General features: G+C 38.8%; 1 protein-coding gene and 1 long non-coding RNA gene across 5 annotated transcripts; both read left to right on the top strand.

Annotated features, from left to right (window-relative positions):
* Positions 1-2,512: 2,512 nt before the first annotated feature.
* LOC147166048 (uncharacterized) lies at positions 2,513-4,655 on the top strand. 2 transcript variants are annotated; one of them, XR_015096411.1, is made up of 3 exons: positions 2,513-2,871; positions 3,997-4,026; positions 4,590-4,655. It is a non-coding gene; the product is annotated as an uncharacterized LOC147166048 (long non-coding RNA). The 2 variants fall into 2 exon arrangements; XR_015096410.1 differs by having other exon boundaries at positions 2,513-3,790; positions 4,590-4,649.
* A 53-nt stretch (positions 4,656-4,708) lies between these two features.
* Positions 4,709-18,434, top strand: gna15.1 (guanine nucleotide binding protein (G protein), alpha 15 (Gq class), tandem duplicate 1). 3 transcript variants are annotated; one of them, XM_086088287.1, is made up of 9 exons: positions 4,709-4,855; positions 4,943-5,030; positions 6,694-6,857; positions 9,940-10,124; positions 10,280-10,434; positions 11,967-12,095; positions 12,744-12,873; positions 13,813-13,966; positions 16,205-18,434. In XM_086088287.1, exons 3-9 carry the CDS (start codon positions 6,707-6,709, stop codon positions 16,408-16,410), a joined length of 1,110 nt encoding a protein of 369 aa, XP_085944413.1. In that variant the 5' UTR covers positions 4,709-4,855; positions 4,943-5,030; positions 6,694-6,706; the 3' UTR covers positions 16,411-18,434. The 3 variants fall into 3 exon arrangements, with proteins under 3 accessions (XP_085944413.1, XP_085944415.1, XP_085944414.1); XM_086088289.1 differs by having other exon boundaries at positions 4,731-4,848; XM_086088288.1 differs by having other exon boundaries at positions 4,739-4,879.
* Positions 18,435-21,596: the final 3,162 nt, after the last annotated feature.

The raw sequence follows: 21,596 nt of genomic DNA, 5'->3' as shown, positions 1-21,596 counted from the left end.
TGAAATGCTCCACTGAAAACTGCACACTTGGTAACATGACAGCTAGTGTCAATATTTGAAGAAGCTTTTCTTTATTTTAGTGACAAATGACAAGACTGGGGCAAGGTGTCTCACCTTTCCAGTAAAGGTGACGTTGCAATAAATAAATACAAAAAAAGGTGCTATGTTTACTATTCTAATGTAGCAGGTGAGAATCCAGATGACACAATACTGAGTAAACTGACATTCGTGCAACTTCAGTTCAGTTGAACTGGTTTTGGGTTAAGCTTTAAAAATGCGCTGAGGCATGACAGTGAATAAGTTTAAAAATCGATGTAAAGTAAGTAAAAGTCCTTTCTGACACTTGTTCGGGACACGCAAATATTTACATGTTACTCTGTTATGTTAATATGTTAAAATAGGAATGCTTCAAAAAGACATAATTGCAAAAAAAGAGCAGAATATATTTGGTGCTTGTGAAAAAATATGTATACCGGTATATAAAAAGGCCATTTATCTCCACATCGAGAGGAGATAAATGCTCAATTGTGCAAAGAAAGCTTTGATCTCAGACTGTCCCTGAAGGCAACACCTGAATTCCAGCCATCAATTTTTTAAAACAGAACAGATAGACCGACAGCGATTCTTTTGTTGAGCCCAAGTGACACCTTGTGGACATTTGTTAAAAATACAATTAGGACACACACTCTCCATGACGTCACACACTCAAACGATCGCCTTCAAGTCATTTTTCAGACTCCTACGCACTGTCTGCAGCAAGTTGCAATACGTCGTCATGAATCAAGATACTATCATGACGCATTACTACAATGGTATCATGATGATACATACCACTTAGCTTCACAGTTATAAACGTGTTGAAGATGATATAAAGGCAGAAATACACAATCAATTTAAATGGTTGTGTTTCCCAACTTTGATTGAGCACATATTTTTCGATAGAAAAATATCATGCTACACCACCAAACAAAAATGACCCAAAAATAACAAACCCTGAAATAATGAACATCTCTCGATTTACTGTACTAAAAATGCACTTACTCCTGCATCCTGGGTTTGTTTAGTTGAACACAAAATTATTATTCTGTAGTGTGAATGGCAACAGGTGGATACACAGGTTAGGGGTGTGGCTCTTGTCCTACTTAATGTATTACGTGGCTTGAGATAAATAAATACAATCGTAAATTGGCAAAACATAAGTAACATTTACTTGACTTGATAAAAAAAATGACATTAAAGGTAGCGGTGTGGGATTGGGGGGGATACAAATTTGGTACAGATTTTCTACAAAAATGAAAGGAACAATTCCATTTAGCAAGAAACATGAAGTGGACTTTATATGACAGTTTCCGGATCTGGCCCCAGACCTTGAGTGTGGCACCTGTGGTGTAATTCCTACCAAATTTTAACATGTATTCCAGATGATGGTTGGTCTCACTTTGTAACAATGTGTCCCCAAAATATCCTTACAATAGCCTTTTTTGACCATTTATGACTGAATTTTTTTTTAATTAGTAGATTAAAACTAGCCGTTCATAATGCGAATGCGGTCAATAGATTTCAGACATAATTCGGGTTCAAATTTCCCGCCCTCTGTCTGAGGATGTGACGACATGTGCATGCATTGTGTATGTGATGTGAAGAAGAAAAAAAATGCAGTTTCATTTTTTGGCCACAGGTGGCAGTAGTGATTCAAAATTCTATTTTCTTCGCTGAGTAGCTTTAAATCAAAATATGCTAGCTAGCCAAACAAGTAAAATGATGATGATGATGATGATGATTATTATTATTATTATTATTATTATTATATTTGCTGGGGCGGGAAATCATATTTAAAAAAAAAATTCAGGTCATAATGTCCAAATGTGGCCACTACAATCAATTGCTAAAAAGGGTAACTTTTATACATAGTTGTGAGACTGTAATGTGTTCTTGACTGTCTTGTGGATGATACAAACTCAAACTAAAAGTCCTAAATTGGTTATTTGTTTTTGGTTGCACCACGTGGTATTTATTATTTATATTTATTTGTTTTTGGTTGCACCACGTGGTATTTATTATTTATATTTATTTATTTTTAAAGGCCATCATCGGACAAACGTATCCGTCAATGACTCCTGTAAAGTATTGGTATGCAAGGTAATGTATCGGTCTCAATATAGCTTGAACCCAATGGAAAAAGTTATAAATTGCAATAAATCAGTTCGACGTTGATATCAATTTGTTTGAATTGAATTCATTTAATTGAACGGAATTGAACCAATGCAGCAGTATTCGTCTCTTATGTATTGTATTGACATATGTATCGAATCATTTTTTATTGGAGCGATGCGAACTGTCTGAGTCGTCACAACTTCAACTGAGTCATGTCAAAAAGATGTGATTTTAAAAATAATTAGATCTGAGCGGTCCATTCAGTTTAATCATTGATCGTTGCCTGTTTCCCACAGCAGCCAGCCCACAGGGGACAAAGTCTCCTCTCTTATTACTGCCGGCCACTGTGGCACGGCTGTAAATATTCATCAGGGAACGATAAGGGCGGAGAGCCTCCTGAATCAAAGTCAGCTCATTCACATCGCAGGTGGAACTCGAGACACCTTCCACCCCGATGCATGCTGGGAGAATGAGCCGGATCATTTCCTCCTATAGTGGAGCTCACACCCTCTCTCACTATGTTGTAATCCCCCATTGCATTTTTCCTTCCCTTTTTACTCTTTACTTTCTTTTCTCGGTGCCATGAAAGCCGCACCCTCGTATTCCGGGATGTGTACTTCATTTCAAGCATCAATTGTCTTCATATTAAGGAATATAGCCATCTGATTTAATACTGGAAAGATGAGTTGTGTGCCAGAATGGATCCCTTAGCCCTTGGTGAGTCTGTCACAGTTTTGTGAAGAAATTCAATCTGTTGTGTGTTGCAGCCGTATGCACTTGACCCCCCTTTTACTAACTTTTCTCGCACGGTTACCTCACCTCGTATCCATGGCAACCGAGAGCTCAGGTGTTCTCCGTATACGTGCGTCTACGAAGGCCCGGACAGACTGGTCTTGCAGGCACAAAGACGACAAAAGATTGACATCTAAACAAGGAGACCGGCATTGTGAGGAGGGAGGAGTTACAAAATGCCTGCTCTGCTCTCAAAACATTGTGCCAGATGACTCACGAAATGAACACAGATTTCATCATGATTTCTGCATGGGCGCTTGAGTTTAGAGGGTTTCCTCACATTTTTTTTTTTTAACTCAAATGAGACATTTGAAATAACGGACTAAAAATAAGTAACGGGCTAACATTACGGCGAATGACCCAACTTTCAATTTGTTTGCAAAAATCTGCCGGGTTTTCGACTTAGCTCACTTCACAATATGCAGCACTTTGGCAAATTGTGAACGATTCTCCCAAAAAGTGGCTTCAAACTGTTAACTGATATCCCAAATTAAATATAAAACAAAAGACAATAACAACAAAAAACAACAACTCATATCTTAGCATTTTAGTCTGCTAGCTTACTACTACTACTACTATGTTGCAATGCTATAACCGTTCGTCCTCACAAATTAACATACAAGTATCCAGTCCAATGCTTTTCAATGAGCGTAGAGCGTCATTTCACCGAGTTAGACCGCCATTTTGACATGTGATGTAAGCTCAGACTTGTTAACACTCGTATATTTCTACTTTTGTGAAGAACGACTAAATCTGGTGACCCATTCAGGCCCTGACTGACTGCGTTTTTCCTCATACTTTATTTTGAAGCTGGAGCCAAAGAAGATTCTAGACTTCCCGGCAGGTAGTGAAACCTTATCCAAAAGACAGATTATGAAAATATTGATGACAAAAGACACGTGATAGATTTCTGCTCTGTGACATTGAAAATAATACTTGGCTGCCTATGTTCTTCCTATCAAGTACGGCCATGCTTGATAGTTAAATTGATAGTTTAAATTATTTATCTTTGTTTATCTATCTAATAATAATTTGTATTCAACTAAACAGGCTCCGACTTCCCACTGAGTAAATACATTGGTGAGTAAACTAAAATCATAATTATTTCAGTATAAACACGTTTTGTAATTTTTTTGTTTGGTGGTGTTTAGGAAACATGCACTGTTCTAGGCCATCCATGGAAACTATCAAAAATGTAATTACTGGCAACCATCTCGTAGGTCAACAGGAAAACGTTGATGCAGAACAAATGGGGTCCCTTAAATCACTTTTGTTTACATCCTGTCAACCAGTGCTGAGAGTAGATATTTCAGGCATTTGTAATCAAGTATTTTTTTCTGTTCATTTTTTATGCCAAAAACCACAAGCTTCTGAGTTCTGACAAAACTTGTTTTTCAGTCTAATCTGAAAAAAGGACCTACCAGTAAAGTGTATTTCTTCCGTTGTTATATTGTTATCGTTAGCCAAAGAACACATTTTGTAAGAATTTTTATATTTTGTATATTTATTTAGTTCTGCCAAGTTATCAAAAACAAATATTGTGTATATAAGGGTCACAAAAAAATAGTTTTGATTTACTTGCAGTAAGTAGGCATTTAATCTGTATCTATTAAAATTTAATTAAGGATGTTTTTTTTCCTCAGGAATCCCACGCATTGCCACACTTGACCTTTAATCACGGAATTGGGACGGGACAGGAGAAAAAGTTCATAAGAGCAGTCTCATTTCTGTAGCGTTTGAACAAGACTATTATTTTGAAGTCTTCCCCTCTCCCTCTCGTGTCTTCCGGTGCCGCTGCGGTCGCCTTGCCGCGTTCCTGTCGCGTCCTTGCCGCGCCGTCGCCTGGAGCGCATTCCGGTCGCGTCGCGGAGCGTGGACGCGGAACATTCCTGCGTAGGCGAGGTGCAAGGTGGACTTATTATCCGAGCAGCAGGTTATAGTGCGTGACAAAATAAATGACACCGTTCGGAAGGCTTCAGCTGCACTTTGTCCGCAGGTGCATCGCACCGGGCATCTGCCGGGAAATGGACCGAGTGAAGGAGGCGTCAGAACTCGAACAGTGCACGGACTGAGCTCACTTTAAGGTATCGGATTGGTTCTCGTTTCGTTCGTTCTGGTGACGATTGCGCTGTAACTTTTACCGATAACAAACGTACTCGTTTATCCTAATAACAGATATGTTACACACACTGGTGGCAAAAAAGTACTCACATAAGCTAGATTGCGTTAAAATAAAAGAAAGTCTCTGGTGAAAGTAGGCCTTCAAGTACTGATTCAATAATAAGTACATTTCATTTATTTCAGAGTCTTAGTATAACTAGCTGGCAACCAGTTCGGGGTCTACCCCGCCGAACAGCCCGAAGCCAGCTGGGATAGGCTCCAGCACCCGCCGCGACCCGAGTGAGGAAGCGGTTAAGAAAATGAATGGATGGAGTACGAAAGTAAAAACTTTTTGGGGTTTTATACACAATACCAGAGGCGGCAAAAAATGCTCACTGTCTTGAAGTGATATATTTGTTTAAAAAAGAAAAAAAGCGAGAGCCTCAGATAAAGGTATAGACTGAGTTAAAAGTAGATGTATTGGTTTAACTCCTATGTAGTTTAGTACGAAATTAAAATGATATATAACTGTCATTTATACACAACACCAGGGGTGGCAAAAGTAGGCTACTCGTACTCTGTACTGTACTTATGTAGAGTTGCTACAGCTACTTAAACAATTACAATTTCCGTTTTGATAACTTGGCACAATAGGAAAAAAAAAACCTATACATAATAGTTTAATTTCCCTCTATAGTTCTCATACTGGAAATAAGGTGCATGTTGTATATTTAACAACATTTTAAATAAAGAGTTAGCTGTCATTGGCTCGGTTTTGAAGCTATCAAAACGACATATTTTTGTGCTCATTGTGAACAACAGAGTAAGAAAAAAATGCTAAATTGGCTAATGAAAACAACTGAATTCAATGCATACATGCAGGCCTACAGATTTTTTCTTTTCAGATTAGCCGGAGACTAATTAAACACCACACCTTCACCACAAATCATTATTGTAACATTGCTTCAGTGTTTTATGTCTGCTGTATGTTGTGTTATTGATTTACTGATATTTATTTTATTTACTATAAACTTCTTATGCTATTCTGTCTTTATTGCATGACTGGTTTTTACTCCACGCTCAGCACTTTGCTTGCAGTAATGCTTGTTTTAAGTGCTTTACAAATAAAATGGAGTTGAGTTGAGTAGCTGGCGTATCAAACTATTCTCTGGATGAAAAATAATTAGCTTCTCCAAATCAGTATGCTAGCGCTCCCTGGTTAGCGTTCCTCCATGTTAATGCTGTCCCCAGGGACGGACTGGGAACAAAATCTGGCCCGGGAAAATTTCGTCGAGGTGGGGGTGGGTTGGGGTGGGGTTTCAGGACCAGTCCGCCCCAGTCGGTCCTTTGAATAAATAGCTTATAGGTGATTATAATTTCATGTGCAGTACATGCGGCAAAGGCTTTTGATCATTTCAACACAGGCTAAGTATAGCTCTACAAATATCGAAAGCCGAGATGTGCAGTATCACTTCAACATACTTCCTTGACACCAATTTTTACGCCTTTAATTAAAATATGAGGGGGATTACAGTCAATAAAGGTTTTATAGAATTTGCTTTCAATCCTATGGAAAAATAAAAATAGAAAATATATATATAATGAGTGTGTGCGAATAATTCTGCGATGTGGTTGGTTTGATATCAGGTGTGTTGGGGCCATGGCGGGCGACGGGGGGTTTTGGCGGCGCACCTGCATGTGCTGCCTCTCAGACGAGGAGCAGAGGGACGCCAACATAAACAAAGAGATCATGCGTCAACTCAAGAAGCAGAAGCACATGGAGCGGCGGCAGGTCAAAATCCTCCTGTTGGGTGAGTGATGCCAACTCTTTCTGTCACAGGTGTCAAATGATGACTTTGCACGTTATTTTATGCACGCAGGTTGTTTTCCTATACGCTAATTGCTGGTTGAAGTAAGATGAAGTAAATTGAATTTAACATGAGGACATGTTGTCGGTCAAAATGGCCGCCAAGTGAGAGGAGAGGGATAAAAACCCTGATGGATTTTGCTGCTTAATTTATGAATCAGAATGCCGTGTTTAGACAAGCGGAGGCGCATTGAACATGTTGGCAAGAAAAAAATGTGACTTAAAGCACAACTTTCCCACTCAACTTCTTCAGCAGGCCACGAAGCGACAGCTTGCAATTATAACGCCTCGCAGATAGCATTACTCACTTAATAGCCAAAGTGATGCAGCCATTCAACACTGGTGAGAAACCCACGTTGGCCGACTTCCCATCGACAGTACAGCCATTCCGGTGATTGTGTGACTGTTTATTTAGGTGTAATTTTTATTCTATTTATTTATTGTTCTACATTTATATGGCTGTGTTCTTGTGAGTTAATAGTTGATTGCGAGTGAAAGTTATTTAATAGACTTCGTATGAACATGGACATGGATCTTCAAATTGTTACGTAATGATACGCTTTGTGATTAAAACCCTTAGCAATGATCCATTTATGCGGTTGCCCCCGTTTTCTTACCGGCATCCATGTTGCCTGTGATGAAAACGAGTTTTATCACCCAATGCGTCATGTCGTGTAGCCTGGCCTGTTTGGCGGCCCAGCAGGAGAAGGAAGTATGCCAAGCATGTCGTCCACGTGCGAGTATGTCAGGAATGGTGCAGATTGCGATCGCTTTTTGGAGCAAAAGTCACCAGACTGGAGAGGAGAGTCCTACAAACCTACAGGCCTCCTTTCCAGATTGATTGCCGGCTTTATAGCGGCAGATAAGGCACAAATTAACAGCCGCATCTTTGCCCGTATTGGCCATAAATGTCCCTCTTTACGACAGTCCAGGTCACCTTCTGTGCATTCGACGCGTCTGCCCTTGAACATTATTATAGAATCAACTGTATAGTTGATTAGATCCTTGCATGATTAATGAGTTTTATTGTTATAATCGCACAAAACAAGTGGGCACTTCCGTGGATGATTAACAGCTTCAGACGAGCTAATTAATCTGTTCACCATCATAAAACATATGATTTGTACAGGCATTGTTTTTAAGTAAGGCTCGAGCAATGCAGGATTTTTTATTTTTTTTATTTATTTGTAACAATTTTTCGATTTTCAATTTTAACAGATTTTTTCAATTTTGCTCATAGAAAAAAGACATGCCCTTTAAAAAAATATATATTTTTAAAATCTTTAACTCATTCACTGGACGTTTATGAAGGTGAACTGAAAGGCAACCATTTACTTCCGCCAACAAATATTTTTGCTCAACTACGTTTTTACGCATACGTGGAGGACGATCTCGCCCAACTTGTCTGTGAAATTTAGTCCTGTTAATGAAGTCAATGACAAGCAGATTCCTGCAGATGGCGCTCGTGAGGGAGAGAAATTTCCACATGTTGAAAATAGGACACGTTTGAACACTAGCCTTTGATAAAGGTTAACTTTGAATGATGTCATACCGACTTGTACAACTTGTTCATCCGCAAAAATGTTTTACACTGAAGAGATTTAAGTTGATCCACAACTTAGTTATGCTTGTAATGTGTGCACAACAAAGATAGTGATGTCGTGTTTGGAGAGATGTGTTGTTAAATAGTGACACATCACACTAACATGGTGTTTTTGGGAAATTTGACACACCCTGGCACAAGTGCGACAACATATTCCAGGGTTGGTCGGCTGGCGGCAACCTGAAGTTACTTTTGGTTATTTTATCTTTACAGTATCTGTTCAGATATATTAAAGGGGAACATTTTCTTTACAATAATAACTGTTTTTATCCATTTTATGGGTTGGCCCTTTTGCCACTTGCTGTCTACTAAAAATGACATCACATTGCCTAACATCACATGACCAAAGCCAGAAAACAGGTGAACCGTGACTATCATTACCTGAGCCCTTAGGCAATTGATGTCATTTTCAGGCGATGAAAAAGGTAAAAATTTAAATTTTATGAGAATACAGTTGTGTTTTTGATCTTTCTTTGTTTTGTTTTTTGCAAATTTTTTTAAAATATTTTTTATATTTATATATATTTTTTGAAGCAACTAGCCACAATATCATGCAAATAATCTTTTTTTATTATCATGAAAATAATCTTTTGTTTATGCTAAAACAAAAATTTAATTTTGAGAAAATTTGGCAAAATATAACAACAATAAAAATGTATTGTTGCTCAAAAACTAATATATATATATATTTTTTTTTAAATAAAATTGTTTATTACTGGAATAGTCATACTAGAACGCTCATACTTTTATAACAAAATATATATGCTATAAAGTAATTTTTTTAAGTTATATGACAATAAAGTTGTATTTTTTTAGTTAAAAAAGTTGTAATTTTAGAATAATCTAAAAAGTAGTATTTTCTTGAAAAATAGTACTAATATGATAAAAATATTTTCAGATTTTTGTTGTAAAAAACAGTCTCACAGGAATGTTTTTTTTTAATGATCATTAATTCATGTCGTTTAATTTTGTTTTATGTCAAGTCAACCCCCCCCAAAAACTGCTTTACAATAATATGTTCTATGTAACCCCACAAATCTAAACACGTTATTCAAATTAATATTGTGTTTGTGGAATAGTGGAATACATTCAAGGTGGCGGCCATTTTGCTTGCTGACATCACTATTGCTCAGGGCACAGGCAACGACCAATTATGGCTCAGCTTGCCAAAGTCACATTGAGCAAACTCAGAAAACAAGTGAGCTCTCATTGGTTGTTACCTGAGCAACTGTGATGTCATCATCAGTCGGCAACAAGTGAAAAAATGGCCGGGTAAAAACGGTTGGATTTTGCTCATGATTTAACCAGAATGCTGTGTTTAGACTCGTGGGTTGACTTCCCCTTTAAATCTAAGAGTTTTAATCAAAGATTGAATCTGAGATGAGGCACAATGTACATTAGTACACATTTGTTGCTTCCTCAGGAACTGGCGAGAGTGGCAAAACCACTTTCATCCGCCAGATGAGGATCATCCACGGACGGGGCTTCTCAGAGGAGGACAGGAAAGAATTTGCTCAATGCATCTTCCAGAACATCTTCACGGCCATCAAGGCCATGACAGCAGCCATGACCACGCTCAGAATTCCCTACTCCAACCCAGATAACGAGGTACGCTCGTGTTTTTGAGTTACGAGCATGACCATGGAACAAATTGAGCTCATATCTCAAGGGCATCAATCTGCTGCTTTGCCGCTATCTGTTTTGGCGGGGATTTTCACTGTTTGCCGCATTTGTGCTCGCTTCTCAATGACACTATCCCGCAGTTCTACGCCAATAAGATCCAGAATGTCGACACGGTGCAAATCACCAAGCTGGATCGAGACTACGTGGACGCCATCCGCCGCCTCTGGGCCGACTCCGGCATGCGGGTCTGCTACAGCCGACGCTGCGAGTACCAGCTCCTGGATTCCACAGAGTAGTGAGTGCAATGTTTGCTTATAATTGTCTTTTCTTTTTTTTTTTTTTTTTTTATAGTCACTAAGGCATTGCAAAAGTCACTATCAGATATATTGTAACTGTGGGTTGTGGTTGTCACGTCGATTATGAGGAAGAAATTCCAACACTGCAATTTGGATACGTTTAGTCACTTCTCAGTCAAACAGAATGTTACATATGCACACACACACACACACACACACACACACACACACACACACACACACACACACACACACACACACACACACACACACACACACACACACACACACACACACACATACACACACATATATATATATATATATAAAAGACTGATTTAGTTGTGTTGAATGAAAATAAAACATTTGCAAACATTTCTAAAAGTTGTATTTTCTCAAAAAATTGTCCTAGTATAATAATAAATAAATACAATTGTTGTAAAAAACAGTCTCACAGGAATGTTTTTTTTAATAGTTATTATTTATGGAGTTTAATTTTATTTTTTATGTTATATAGCTTCTTCTTCTTCTTTTTAAAGAGTTTAGAGAGATTAGTGTAACATTCTTGAAAATGTAATCCAATATTTTTTATTTTATTTTATTTCATGTCTTTTATTAAATGTAACTTTTGTTTTTTTCCTTTCCTGACAGTGTATTTTTTCACCGTCAATGTGAAATAATGTCCTGTTTTTAAAGGGTTTAATTATAAGTTTTTTTAATCTGATTATAAATTAATTGGCAGAATAATCAATTATTAAAATAATTGTTAGCTGCAGCCCTAATAATAATCATCATCATCACGATGGTCATCATCATCATCATTATCGTCACAACAAAAAGCAATAATCAAAGTAATTTTTAACACAGAAATTAAATTGGAATTGCGCTTCTGAAGAGTATTTTAAAGAGTCGATACAAATTTCACTATTTCAGCACTAAAATAAACTTACTGTACCTATTCTAAATGACTGGAATGCAACTGTGTATCCTCTGCTTACACAATTTTTTTAATTGAAAGGAAATTCCAGTATGTCTCATTTTATTATCTTATCGAAACATTTTGTTGACTCATCACATGATAAAATAAATATACACACACTGGAGCAGTTTTCTGTTTGTCCATATTTTGGAATCCGGCCAGTAGAGGGAAGTAGTTTCCTTTCAGACTCATTTCACCGCCTACATTCAGTCTCTAATGAAAATAAAAAATATAAATATGAAAAGATGACGTAACTTTGGGGGTTTTCCAATGGAAATTTTGATCAAACACGAAGTCACAACGAGCCTCCCGTGTCCCTCTGTTTGCCGAGCACTGTGTGTGTGTGTATATATGTGTGTGTGCCACAACAGTGGTCATAAAAAGGCACCGTCTGTACACAGTGGCTCGGCTCGTTTTTTTAATCACGGCTGATTCATCACACATCCTCCGTCACTTGTGTTTGTTTTGCACACACAGGAAATAGGCCATATCGTAGCCGCAGTTTCCTGGTTTTACTGACATGTTGGTTTTTTTTCATCTGTGTGCTTTCAGCTACATGAGCCAACTGGACCGCATCGCAGAACCAGACTACATCCCCACAGAACAGGACGTGCTCAGGGTCCGATTCCCCACCACGGGCATCCACGACTATTCCTTCACCATCAACAAGATCACACTCAGGTGGTTTGCAGTCGCAGTTCTCCCACTGACTATTACAGGGTTGCCTTGAGATACGAGTTTAATTCGTTCCCTGACAGCGCTCGTAATGCAAAACGTTCATATCTAAAACCGTGTTTCTCTTTTGAAATGAATGGGAATGTCATTAATACGTTCAAGCCACCTATTTAAAAAGTGTCATGTGTTTTTTATATTAACAAACACTAATTAGATCAAATGTAAAGATCCATCTGGTATGCGAGCCTTGGCCACCTGGGGGCAGTATAATAAATAGAGACATTCACATAGAGACATACAAGAAGAAGAGTTTCACAACTAACTCAATAAGCCGCAGTTATATTAGTCTATATTTATCGCAAAGGATTTTTTAATGAATTAATCCCAACTACAACGTAGACATTGTCATAATGGTTTAAAAAAAAAAAAAAAAAAAAAAACAGTGCCCTGAACATTGATTTTTTGTGTGTGTGTCGTCTAAGGAACTATGTTTAAGTGAGTTGAGGAGAAATTTGTAGTGTTTTACCACCATGGGGGAAGGCACTTACCTGTGGATTTTCACTATTCAAATAGCAATTCAGTCGGGATAATCAGTTGTCATCTCGTAAGCTTTTCCTAATTTTTTTGTCTCTTCCTCTTGTGCCTCACCCGCAGGATCGTGGACGTGGGCGGTCAGAAGTCGGAGCGTCGGAAATGGATCCACTGCTTCGAGAACGTCACCTCGCTCATCTTCCTGGCCTCCCTCAGCGAGTACGACCAGGTCCTGGAGGAGAGGGACACCATTGTAAGTGCGGGCGACGAATAAAGTAGCAGAACAAGCAGACAAATTTTTAACAGCCTCACCAATTTTGCACTGGAGATGACCAAAACAGCCGAGCAGCAGATTTAGCATTAGCATAGTTATACTGTAATAGTTAGCATTTGTATTGTATTTGTGTGTGTTTTTTAATTCTGTTTTTTGTAATCTGTAATTTTTTTGGAGCAGATTTGTTGTTTTTATTTAAAAGATAATTTGCATAATGCTCAGTTTTTGTTTTTTATTAGTTTTAGTTTATGTATATAAGTATACTTATATGCTGGCTGTTGAGTGCAAAAATAAATATAAAAAAATAAATAAATAAGTAAAAGTCACAATTAAAATAAACCCTGCAAGTTCATGTATGAAATTAGTTGACAAACAAGACATTTTCGCTTTGATTATAGTTTTGGTTAGTTTTATGATCCTAAAATTTCAATTAGTTTATGTTTTGTTAAAAACACTCGTTTTTATTTGATTCCATTACAATTTTAATTGGAGTTATTTTGTTTCTATTACTATACGAATCTTGCAATATCTCCAACCACTAAAGTAATTCTACTCTCCAAATCAGTTCCCCGTCCAATACGCAGCCCGCTCATCACTTTTTTTCTCTCCACTAAGTACTCTTCTGAGCATCACTTCTCTTATCTGCCAGCAGGTGTCACTGTTTCATTGACAAACTTACTACATACTTACATATCTTTTTATTTTATTTTCACCCTAACCCTAACACTTTCCCTGTCGCAAACTACCCCATGTACACTGTTGGCATTTAAAAAAATAGGGTCATCTACTGTAGATTATAATTATTTTTGTCAAAACTGATCAAATTTGAAGTGGCTTATTAATCCACGTGCCATATTCCCTCCATAAACTCCCTCTCATCTGCGTATGTGTGTGTGTGTGCGTGTGTGTGTGCCTCAGAACCGCATGGAGGAGAGCCTGGCTTTGTTCAAAACCACCATCCATTCGCCCTGGTTCCACAGCACCTCCATCATACTCTTCCTCAATAAAACTGACATCCTGGCTGACAAAATATTAACCTCTGACCTGAAGAAATACTTCCCCGGTTTCATGGGTAAGCACCTCAGGTCGACAATTTAATGCCAATTTGCTTAATAGACCAAATGTTTTGCTACATTGAGATTCACTTTTGGAAGATTTTTTAAATGTAACATATTTAGGTGTAACGGTCATTTGGTGTACTTTCAATGGCTTCATTGAATAAACGGTAACAGTATACACACATAAAAAGTAGGCCAGGCCCTGCCGCTTAAAGCAGCACACATTCAAAGTCACAGATACTACAGTGTCCAGCGTGACGATAGCAACGGCAAGGGGACAAAAGTCATATCTGCACATCACTTGGATATTTCGTATTGATACCATGCATAGGTAATACAATTTAAAAATAAGAAATTATTATATTTATTATAATTAGGGATTGAGATGTGGCCTTATTTCAAGGTATACTCAGGACTCAGCCGCCCTCTTGTGGCTCTTTTACAAACAGCTATAAATGAGAAATTATAAGAATAGAAAATTGCTACTAATTTCATGGGGGGGGGTTATGTATCAAAAGTGGTATTGGTGCTGGTACTCGCACTGGTATTGGTCTGAAAAAGGTGATATTGAAAATCACTAATGAACTATTTTTACTTTACATATTTTATCTATGAATAAGTTGGCCCATGTGGCCATTTTTAAAAACTACATGAGGCCCGTTGAGTAAAAGTGTCCCTACGAGGACATTTTGTTGAGCAGAACTTCACTTTTTAATGGCGAGCCCCCGATCTTACGTCCTTCCATTTCAGTTTGTGTTCATGACAAATGCCGCCATATTACAGGTTGTCATGTTGATTTCCTCTCATCCATTTTTTTCTCTCTCTCTCCTCATTGTGTGACTCATACATCCAGTCACAAAAGTCATTTTCAAAGTGCCACGCTCCAATTCCCTTTTCTTCAACACCAAAGTGAACCATAATTAGGAGATCTTTTGTCCATTCTATAATTTGCCTTCAAATGACTCACTTCCTGCAGGTGTTTTTTTTTTTTTGGGGGGGGGGGGGGGGCATACGTATATGTCACATGTGGCCTCTGTTGCTGGTGCCAACGTCTGCATGCAGAGCACTGCCTTGACACTTTCCACGTTCAGCACCAAACCCTCTTCCTCCTGTAGCCCATGGCAACCGCTGACAGATACCCCCCCCCCCCCCCCCCAAATCCCCTAATGTGTGTTCTGTGTGCAGGGAGGGGTTACGACAGTTGTACTATATGTCCAACACGCACACAAAAGGATCGATTCATTGTTTGTTTGTTTTTTAAAGATAGTACGAGAGAACCTCTGCTTCATATGATCAGATGATAATGTCTTTGTTTTGACTCAGTGAAGCAGCATGGGGCTCATTATCCACGCGATGGAGCCAAAGCAGTAATAATTGTCATTATTCAGTTTTGTTTTTAGAACATAGGTCACTGTTGAACTGTTACTGTCGCACTTCACCTCCAAAAGGGGAAAAGAGAATGAAAGTGAAAAAGAAAGGAAGAGAAAAAGACGAGTAGAAAGAGAAAAAACTTGCAACAACGTCACAAGTTAGACCTTCTTTTACCGAGTCTGAGGCGTAGTGTGTGTGCCATGTTCACAAACAGGCAGACATGCCCCGGCGCAACAATTACAATGTGCGTAGTTTCATTTTGCTTTAGATTTTTTGATTCATCTGGAAATGTCACTTGAAAGTCCAGTTTTAATACAAATTCTAGGGGTGTACCAAAAAAAATCGATTCTCATTTAGTACGATTCAAAATAAATTTTAAATGTCCCAAAATCCATTTTATTTAAATTATTTTATATTGTCTTGCCTTTGTCTGTGTGTGCCTTTATTTGGAGCGCTGTTCATGTTGTACCCGGTTTGGCCACTGAGGGGCGGTGTGGTTCCACGCGTTCTAATACACTGTTAAGTTGTAGCCACATTAGAGAGTAGAAGGAAAAAGTCACAATCAAGTTATTCCAATCAAAGTTTTTTTTTTAATCGTTCTTTTGAGTGATAAAAGTGCAGCGAGTAGCGCGCTAATTAGCATTAGCGAGTCAGACTGGAGTAGATCATTACGATTCCTTGCACATCTATCGATTGCAGCAAAAATCATTGTCAATCAAATCATTTTGAATCAAAAATGGTTCCTAATCGAAAATCTATTCTGAATCGAATCGCAGGCCCCAAAATCGGAGTCGAATCGTGAAACATTCAAAGATTCGCACCCCTAAAAAATACCCTTTTTCTGAGTATGCTGTATTCAATTCTCAGTCTCTTCCATCCAGGTAGGAGACAAGATCCGGAGGATGCCAAAAAATACATCCAGAAGCTGTACCAGCAGCAGAACAGCAAACCGGAAAACAAGGAGGACGTGAAAAGCTTGTACCCGCACCACACCTGCGCCACAGACACGGACAACATCCGCAGGGTGTTCAGCGACGTGAAGGACACGGTGCTGCTCAGGTCTCTGCGGGAGTACGGCATCTTTTGAACTTTTCCACAGCCTCGTGGACGACGGTTCGCAAGACTATCTGAAGAAGGACGGTGAGAATGAAGGCCAGTTTTTTTTTTGTATTCCACACGTCTCCAGTATGTGTCCTCGTTAGGGTTGAGGGTGAGCTGGAGCCATTCCCAGCTGACACCTCGGATTGGCCCGCAGCCAATCAGAGGGCACGTATAGACGAACAACCATCTGTATCCTCATTTGTCTGTGTTGCGGTCAGGGTTGGGTCACACGGATTTCATTGGAAAGTTCCATCAGGTAGCTCAAATTGTCATTTTTGTACAAAAGCCTAAAGTCAATTGAGGATTATTCAACGCTTCAACGGTGTTTAAGTACTCTAACCGCTCCACTGTATGTCGTGATGTCGTCCTGTTCATCTCCAGCACATTCAGCGTGAAAATTAACACTCAGGTATCAGCGCTTTTTGATGTTAAAAAGGACTTCCAAGCATTCCAGAGTTTTTAACGTTACGGGACATTTTTGTTATTGTGTGTGAAAAGATGTTCAAGTGATAAAATACTATCTTAACTTGGATGGCAACATTTTTTTTTAGAAATGTAAATTGCCCTGTTCTAAATATTTGTAAACAATTGTTGGTTTGTGATTACAAGGCGGCTAAGTGTTATCAGTGAGTTGCCTGAAGATTGGGGATATGGAAACAGATTGATTTTAAGGACAGGCAATTGGTTGACTCTTTTTTTTTTTTTTGCAAACCCTTAAAATATGCGAAAACCTACTGATAAGGATTCAGCATATGTTTTCCACAAAGAACGTGAAATATAAAATATAATATTTATTTAAATTAATTAAATAAGAAATATCCTAGGAAATCGGGAAGAAAAAAATTGGGAAAAGGGGCAAAATATCAGAATTTTGCGAAACGGCAGGTGACGAATCACAAATGTACAGGGGTCGACTGAAGTTTTCAGTTGTAATATCACCATACACCACTAGATGGCAGAAATGGCTTAGTTGCAATTACATCAGGTCTTATAGTATCCTATACAACAACATGCGTAGGCTTGGACTTGGAATGATATGCAGGACAAACATAGTACCTCACGCAATAATATTCCAATTTGGAGTGAGTTGATTTTTGTGTGGGGGGGGGGGGGAAGTAAAGTCCTTGCACTTAACTTTTTTATTGCTTGTTTGAGACGAATAAAAAAAAAAAGTCAAAATGTTGGTTTGCTGTTCAGCCTTGAATGGTAAATTTTATGCATGAGATTTCTTTGCACTGTGGGGTGGAAAAAATATCACAGTACGTGGTTATTTTGTGGTTTGCTTCAAACCCTTTGTTGTTGGGTTAGGAACTTAGGATGGTGGATCTTTTTTTTTTTTTATTACATGCATTGAGAAATGTATTATAAGCAATTAAATATATTAAAAGCAGACATTTTGCACTTAAGCACCTATTTTGTCCGTATCTAAAAAATGTTAGACCGTTTTTGTTTAACATCTGGTTAGGAAGTGCATACTTCGGTGACACAAATTACTACTTTCCTATTAGCCAAGACTTTGAGCTTTCAGTAATGCTCTAAGATGCCACAAGATGGCGATCTTGTGGCATCTTAGAGCATAACTGAGAGAACACCAAATGCAGGAATAGGTGAGATTCTCAGCAAATAGCGGAGGATAGGTTCACTAAGCAAACGTGCAACTGTTTACAATTACTGGAAAACGGGCATACACATCTAACAATTGGCACTGAGCCACATGCTTCTTCACCTAGACATTCTTGGACGACATGTCAGCCTGCTCTGGCAAACTTCTGTTAACTTCTACAAAAGGGGAAGAAGAAAAAAAGAAGTTGACCACTGTTATTAGTAAAAGCTAAAAGGAAGTGATGACACATTCAGGGTGAGTAATGTTAAAATAATATCGGAGTGCTCTTAAGTATGTCCTATTTATGATATTATGTGTGAGAAGGGGAATATTTAATGAGTGTGAGCGCCTCATAAGCTTCACAAATGTCTGTTTTGTTTATTGATTTAATGTTTGTAAGTGTTTTACTCTCCTTATCACTGCATTTTGCTTTTTAGATGTCGAATGATGTTGATGATGAAATTTAACCACATGTGCATCGATTATGACGCAGGACTCATTTGTGGGCAGACTTTCGGTGAAAGGAAGGGGGGGACTAATATAAAAAAAATAATAATAATCATGAACACATGAAGTTTGCTGTTATTGGTCTATTTGGAAGTTTTGCCTTGTCATTGTGACGTCATGTTACAAAGCATACAAGTGGATTTATAGCAGCGGTGAGACTTGATTACAAATAAATCTCCCTCAAGGCTTTGTAAGTTATGTTTATGAATTCAAATATCTTTAGACTAGAGGAAGTCTAGAGCCTTTGGAATTTCCTGGATTTCCGCAGAAATTGGTCATAAAATGTGATCTGATCTTATCTAAAGCCAATTGCACCAAGGAACATATTTTACATTGGGAAAATCTCACAGCACGCCACCCATCAAAACCGCATCCCAATTGCGAAGTATGATAAGGTGACATCGTGGACCGCCCGGACTGACAAATAAGGTTTCGTCACGGCCCAAGACAATAAGAGCAGACAGCGGGTGAGAGTCTGCCCCTTTGCTGATAATGAGGTGCTTGGTTTGAGGGAATCTGACGACTTCCCCGACGAATGCTCATGCTGCAGCTGCTCTGATAAACGCCGTGCCTCTGTTAAAGGCCAGCTTGTGTGATCCCTGGCACGGAAGCCGAGTTGACGTGTGGGAAGAAAGTGAGCCGGCCCACAAAAAAACAAACAACTGGGCTGCCAGTTTTATTGCCTTGTCTGTCGATGGTAAGAGCTTTTCAGTCCCTTTAATGTTCCTCCAGAGCAGATAGTGGCCATTTTGGACTGTGGCAAATCAACTTATGCTGGATTCAAGTGTGTATTTGTTTGGTGTGTGTTTTTTCTCCAACGTAACGTTCTTCAGTGTTCATAGCAAGAGCAATTGACCCCCCCCCCAAAAAAAGACAATATTCTCAAAAGGTTTTGCTCTTTTTTTCCCCCTACTTGGATTTGATTTATTTTTCTCTCTCTCTCTCTCTCTCTCTCTCTCTCTCTCTCTCTCTCTCTCTCTCTCTCTCTCTCTCTCTCTCTCTATATATATATATATATATATATATATATATATATATATATTAGGTGTGTGCCCAAAAATTTATTCTCTTAAGAATCGCGAGCCTTTGTCTGTGTGTGCCTTTATTTGGAGCGCTGTTCATGTTGTACCCGGTTTGGCCACTGAGGGGCGGTGTGGTTCCACGCGTTCTAATACACTGTTAAGTTGTAGCCACATTAGAGAGTAGAAGGAAAAAGTCACGATCAAGTTATTCCAATCAAAGTTTTTTTTTTTATCGTTCTTTTGAGTGATAAAAGTGCAGCGAGTAGCGCGTTAATTAGCATTAGCGTGTCAGACTGGAGTAGATCATCACAATTCCTTGCACATCTATAGATTGGAGCAAAAACCTTTGTCAATCAAATCATTTTGAAGCAAAAACTGATTCAGAATCGAATCGCAGGCCCAAAAATCGGAATCGAATCGAATCGTGAGACATTCAAAGATTTCCACCCCTAATATTATATATATATATATCATTATTTTCAGAGGGTAATTTTGTCATAATTAAAACCAAAGATATATTATATTGATATTAATAAGACAACTGATATCAGATACAAAAAGCCAAGACCCTATAGATGATGGATAAAAAGAGGAAGTAATTCATCTCCACTATACTATGATGTGGTATTGTTCCTGCTGGCTTTACACCTGCAAGCCTCATACTGCATTAATGAGTTTCTGAAAAATGGCTCCTGGGCCTTTGATATATTAACGTAGGGGGGGGGGGGGGTAGAGAGAGAGAGAGAGAGAGGGAGAAAGAGCAACACAAAATACTTCCAATTAAAATGAAGATGAATTGCGGGAGCCGGGTTCCCCCGTCGCGGCAGCGGAGCTTTCTCATGTTTCTAAAAAATTGCCGCTTCGTCAGAGACTGGTCATTAAGCGGCGACGGCGGCTCTCTGAGAGAGCTTATTTCGCCAAGCCGTGTTTACCAGAAGCGCAAAGCAAGCCAAGAGGGAGCAGAACATTTGCAACAAAGCACACTTACGAGGCACCGCTGGACATGCATAATGCCAGTCATCATATTTAAAGCTGTGTTTCTCAAACTGAAGTCTATGAGCTGCAACTTGGGGGTCTTTTCTTAATTTGTCATATCATTTTTGAAAGTGCATGATACAAACATGCTAAACCAACCCGATAATGCAATTTCCGTTAAAATTTATGTAAATGCTAAAGAGCTAACGCTAAACCGAAACGCTGTGGAATCAACTGTGAACTTGAAGTTGACAGCCAGTGTATGGACCATGACCTCCAGTAGGCGTGGCTTCTTTAGAGTGCCTCGTTGTTCACCGTGAGTGTGTGCATGTCACAGAGAGGAGGAAGATCGAGGTAAAAAAAAAGTCCAATTTGACAGCCAGCATGTGGACTTTGAGCTGACGTGGCCACTTTAGAGTGCCTCGTTGCACAGCATGGAAAAGCTCTGCGGCAGCCTGATGGGATATGTTCCGGCCATTGAGGATTTCATTTTTTGCAGCTCAAAAATGTAATTATGTCTAGAAATAAGAAATAAAAAAGATAAAAAGAAAAAGAAAATAATAAGAAATAAGAAAGTTGCTAGTTAGAAACCTCATTTGCAATTTTATTTTATTCATGTTTTTAAAAATTCACATTTGGCTTCACTAGAGTTTAGAAATGTTACAAGACATTCGGCGAACTCCGCGCTGTTTACGCAATTATCGCCCCCCCTGACCACTGAAGTCCAAATCAAACAGCAAAGTAAGAGTGTTGACTGCGTTTGTGAGATACAAACCTCACATTGGACCAACAACTGCCCCCCCCCCCCTATTCATCTTAGCAGCTCACTTAAAAGAGAAAAAAGATAAGAGAGAATCTGACTTTCTTCATCCGCTGCTGCGTTGTCTGCATGAGTGCGCGGCTTGTGACGGAACAAAACTAAAGCGTTATCCTCTTGCGACGCCAAATCAACACTTGAACAAGTGTCGACCTGCTGTGCTTAGTAATGGTTGCTATGCAGTTTTTAATCGGGCCATTTTGGTTGGGTTTGCGGAAACGCAATCAATGAGGCGATCGCACACAATT

This window comes from Leptonotus elevatus, chromosome 11 (genome assembly GCF_054856555.1).
Source record: "Leptonotus elevatus isolate MCC_2025b chromosome 11, RoL_Lele_1.0, whole genome shotgun sequence".
In the NCBI taxonomy this organism is placed as follows: Eukaryota; Metazoa; Chordata; class Actinopteri; order Syngnathiformes; family Syngnathidae; genus Leptonotus; species Leptonotus elevatus.
The sequence above is the reverse complement of the archived record's forward strand: the minus strand, read 5'-3'. Positions and strand labels throughout refer to the sequence as shown.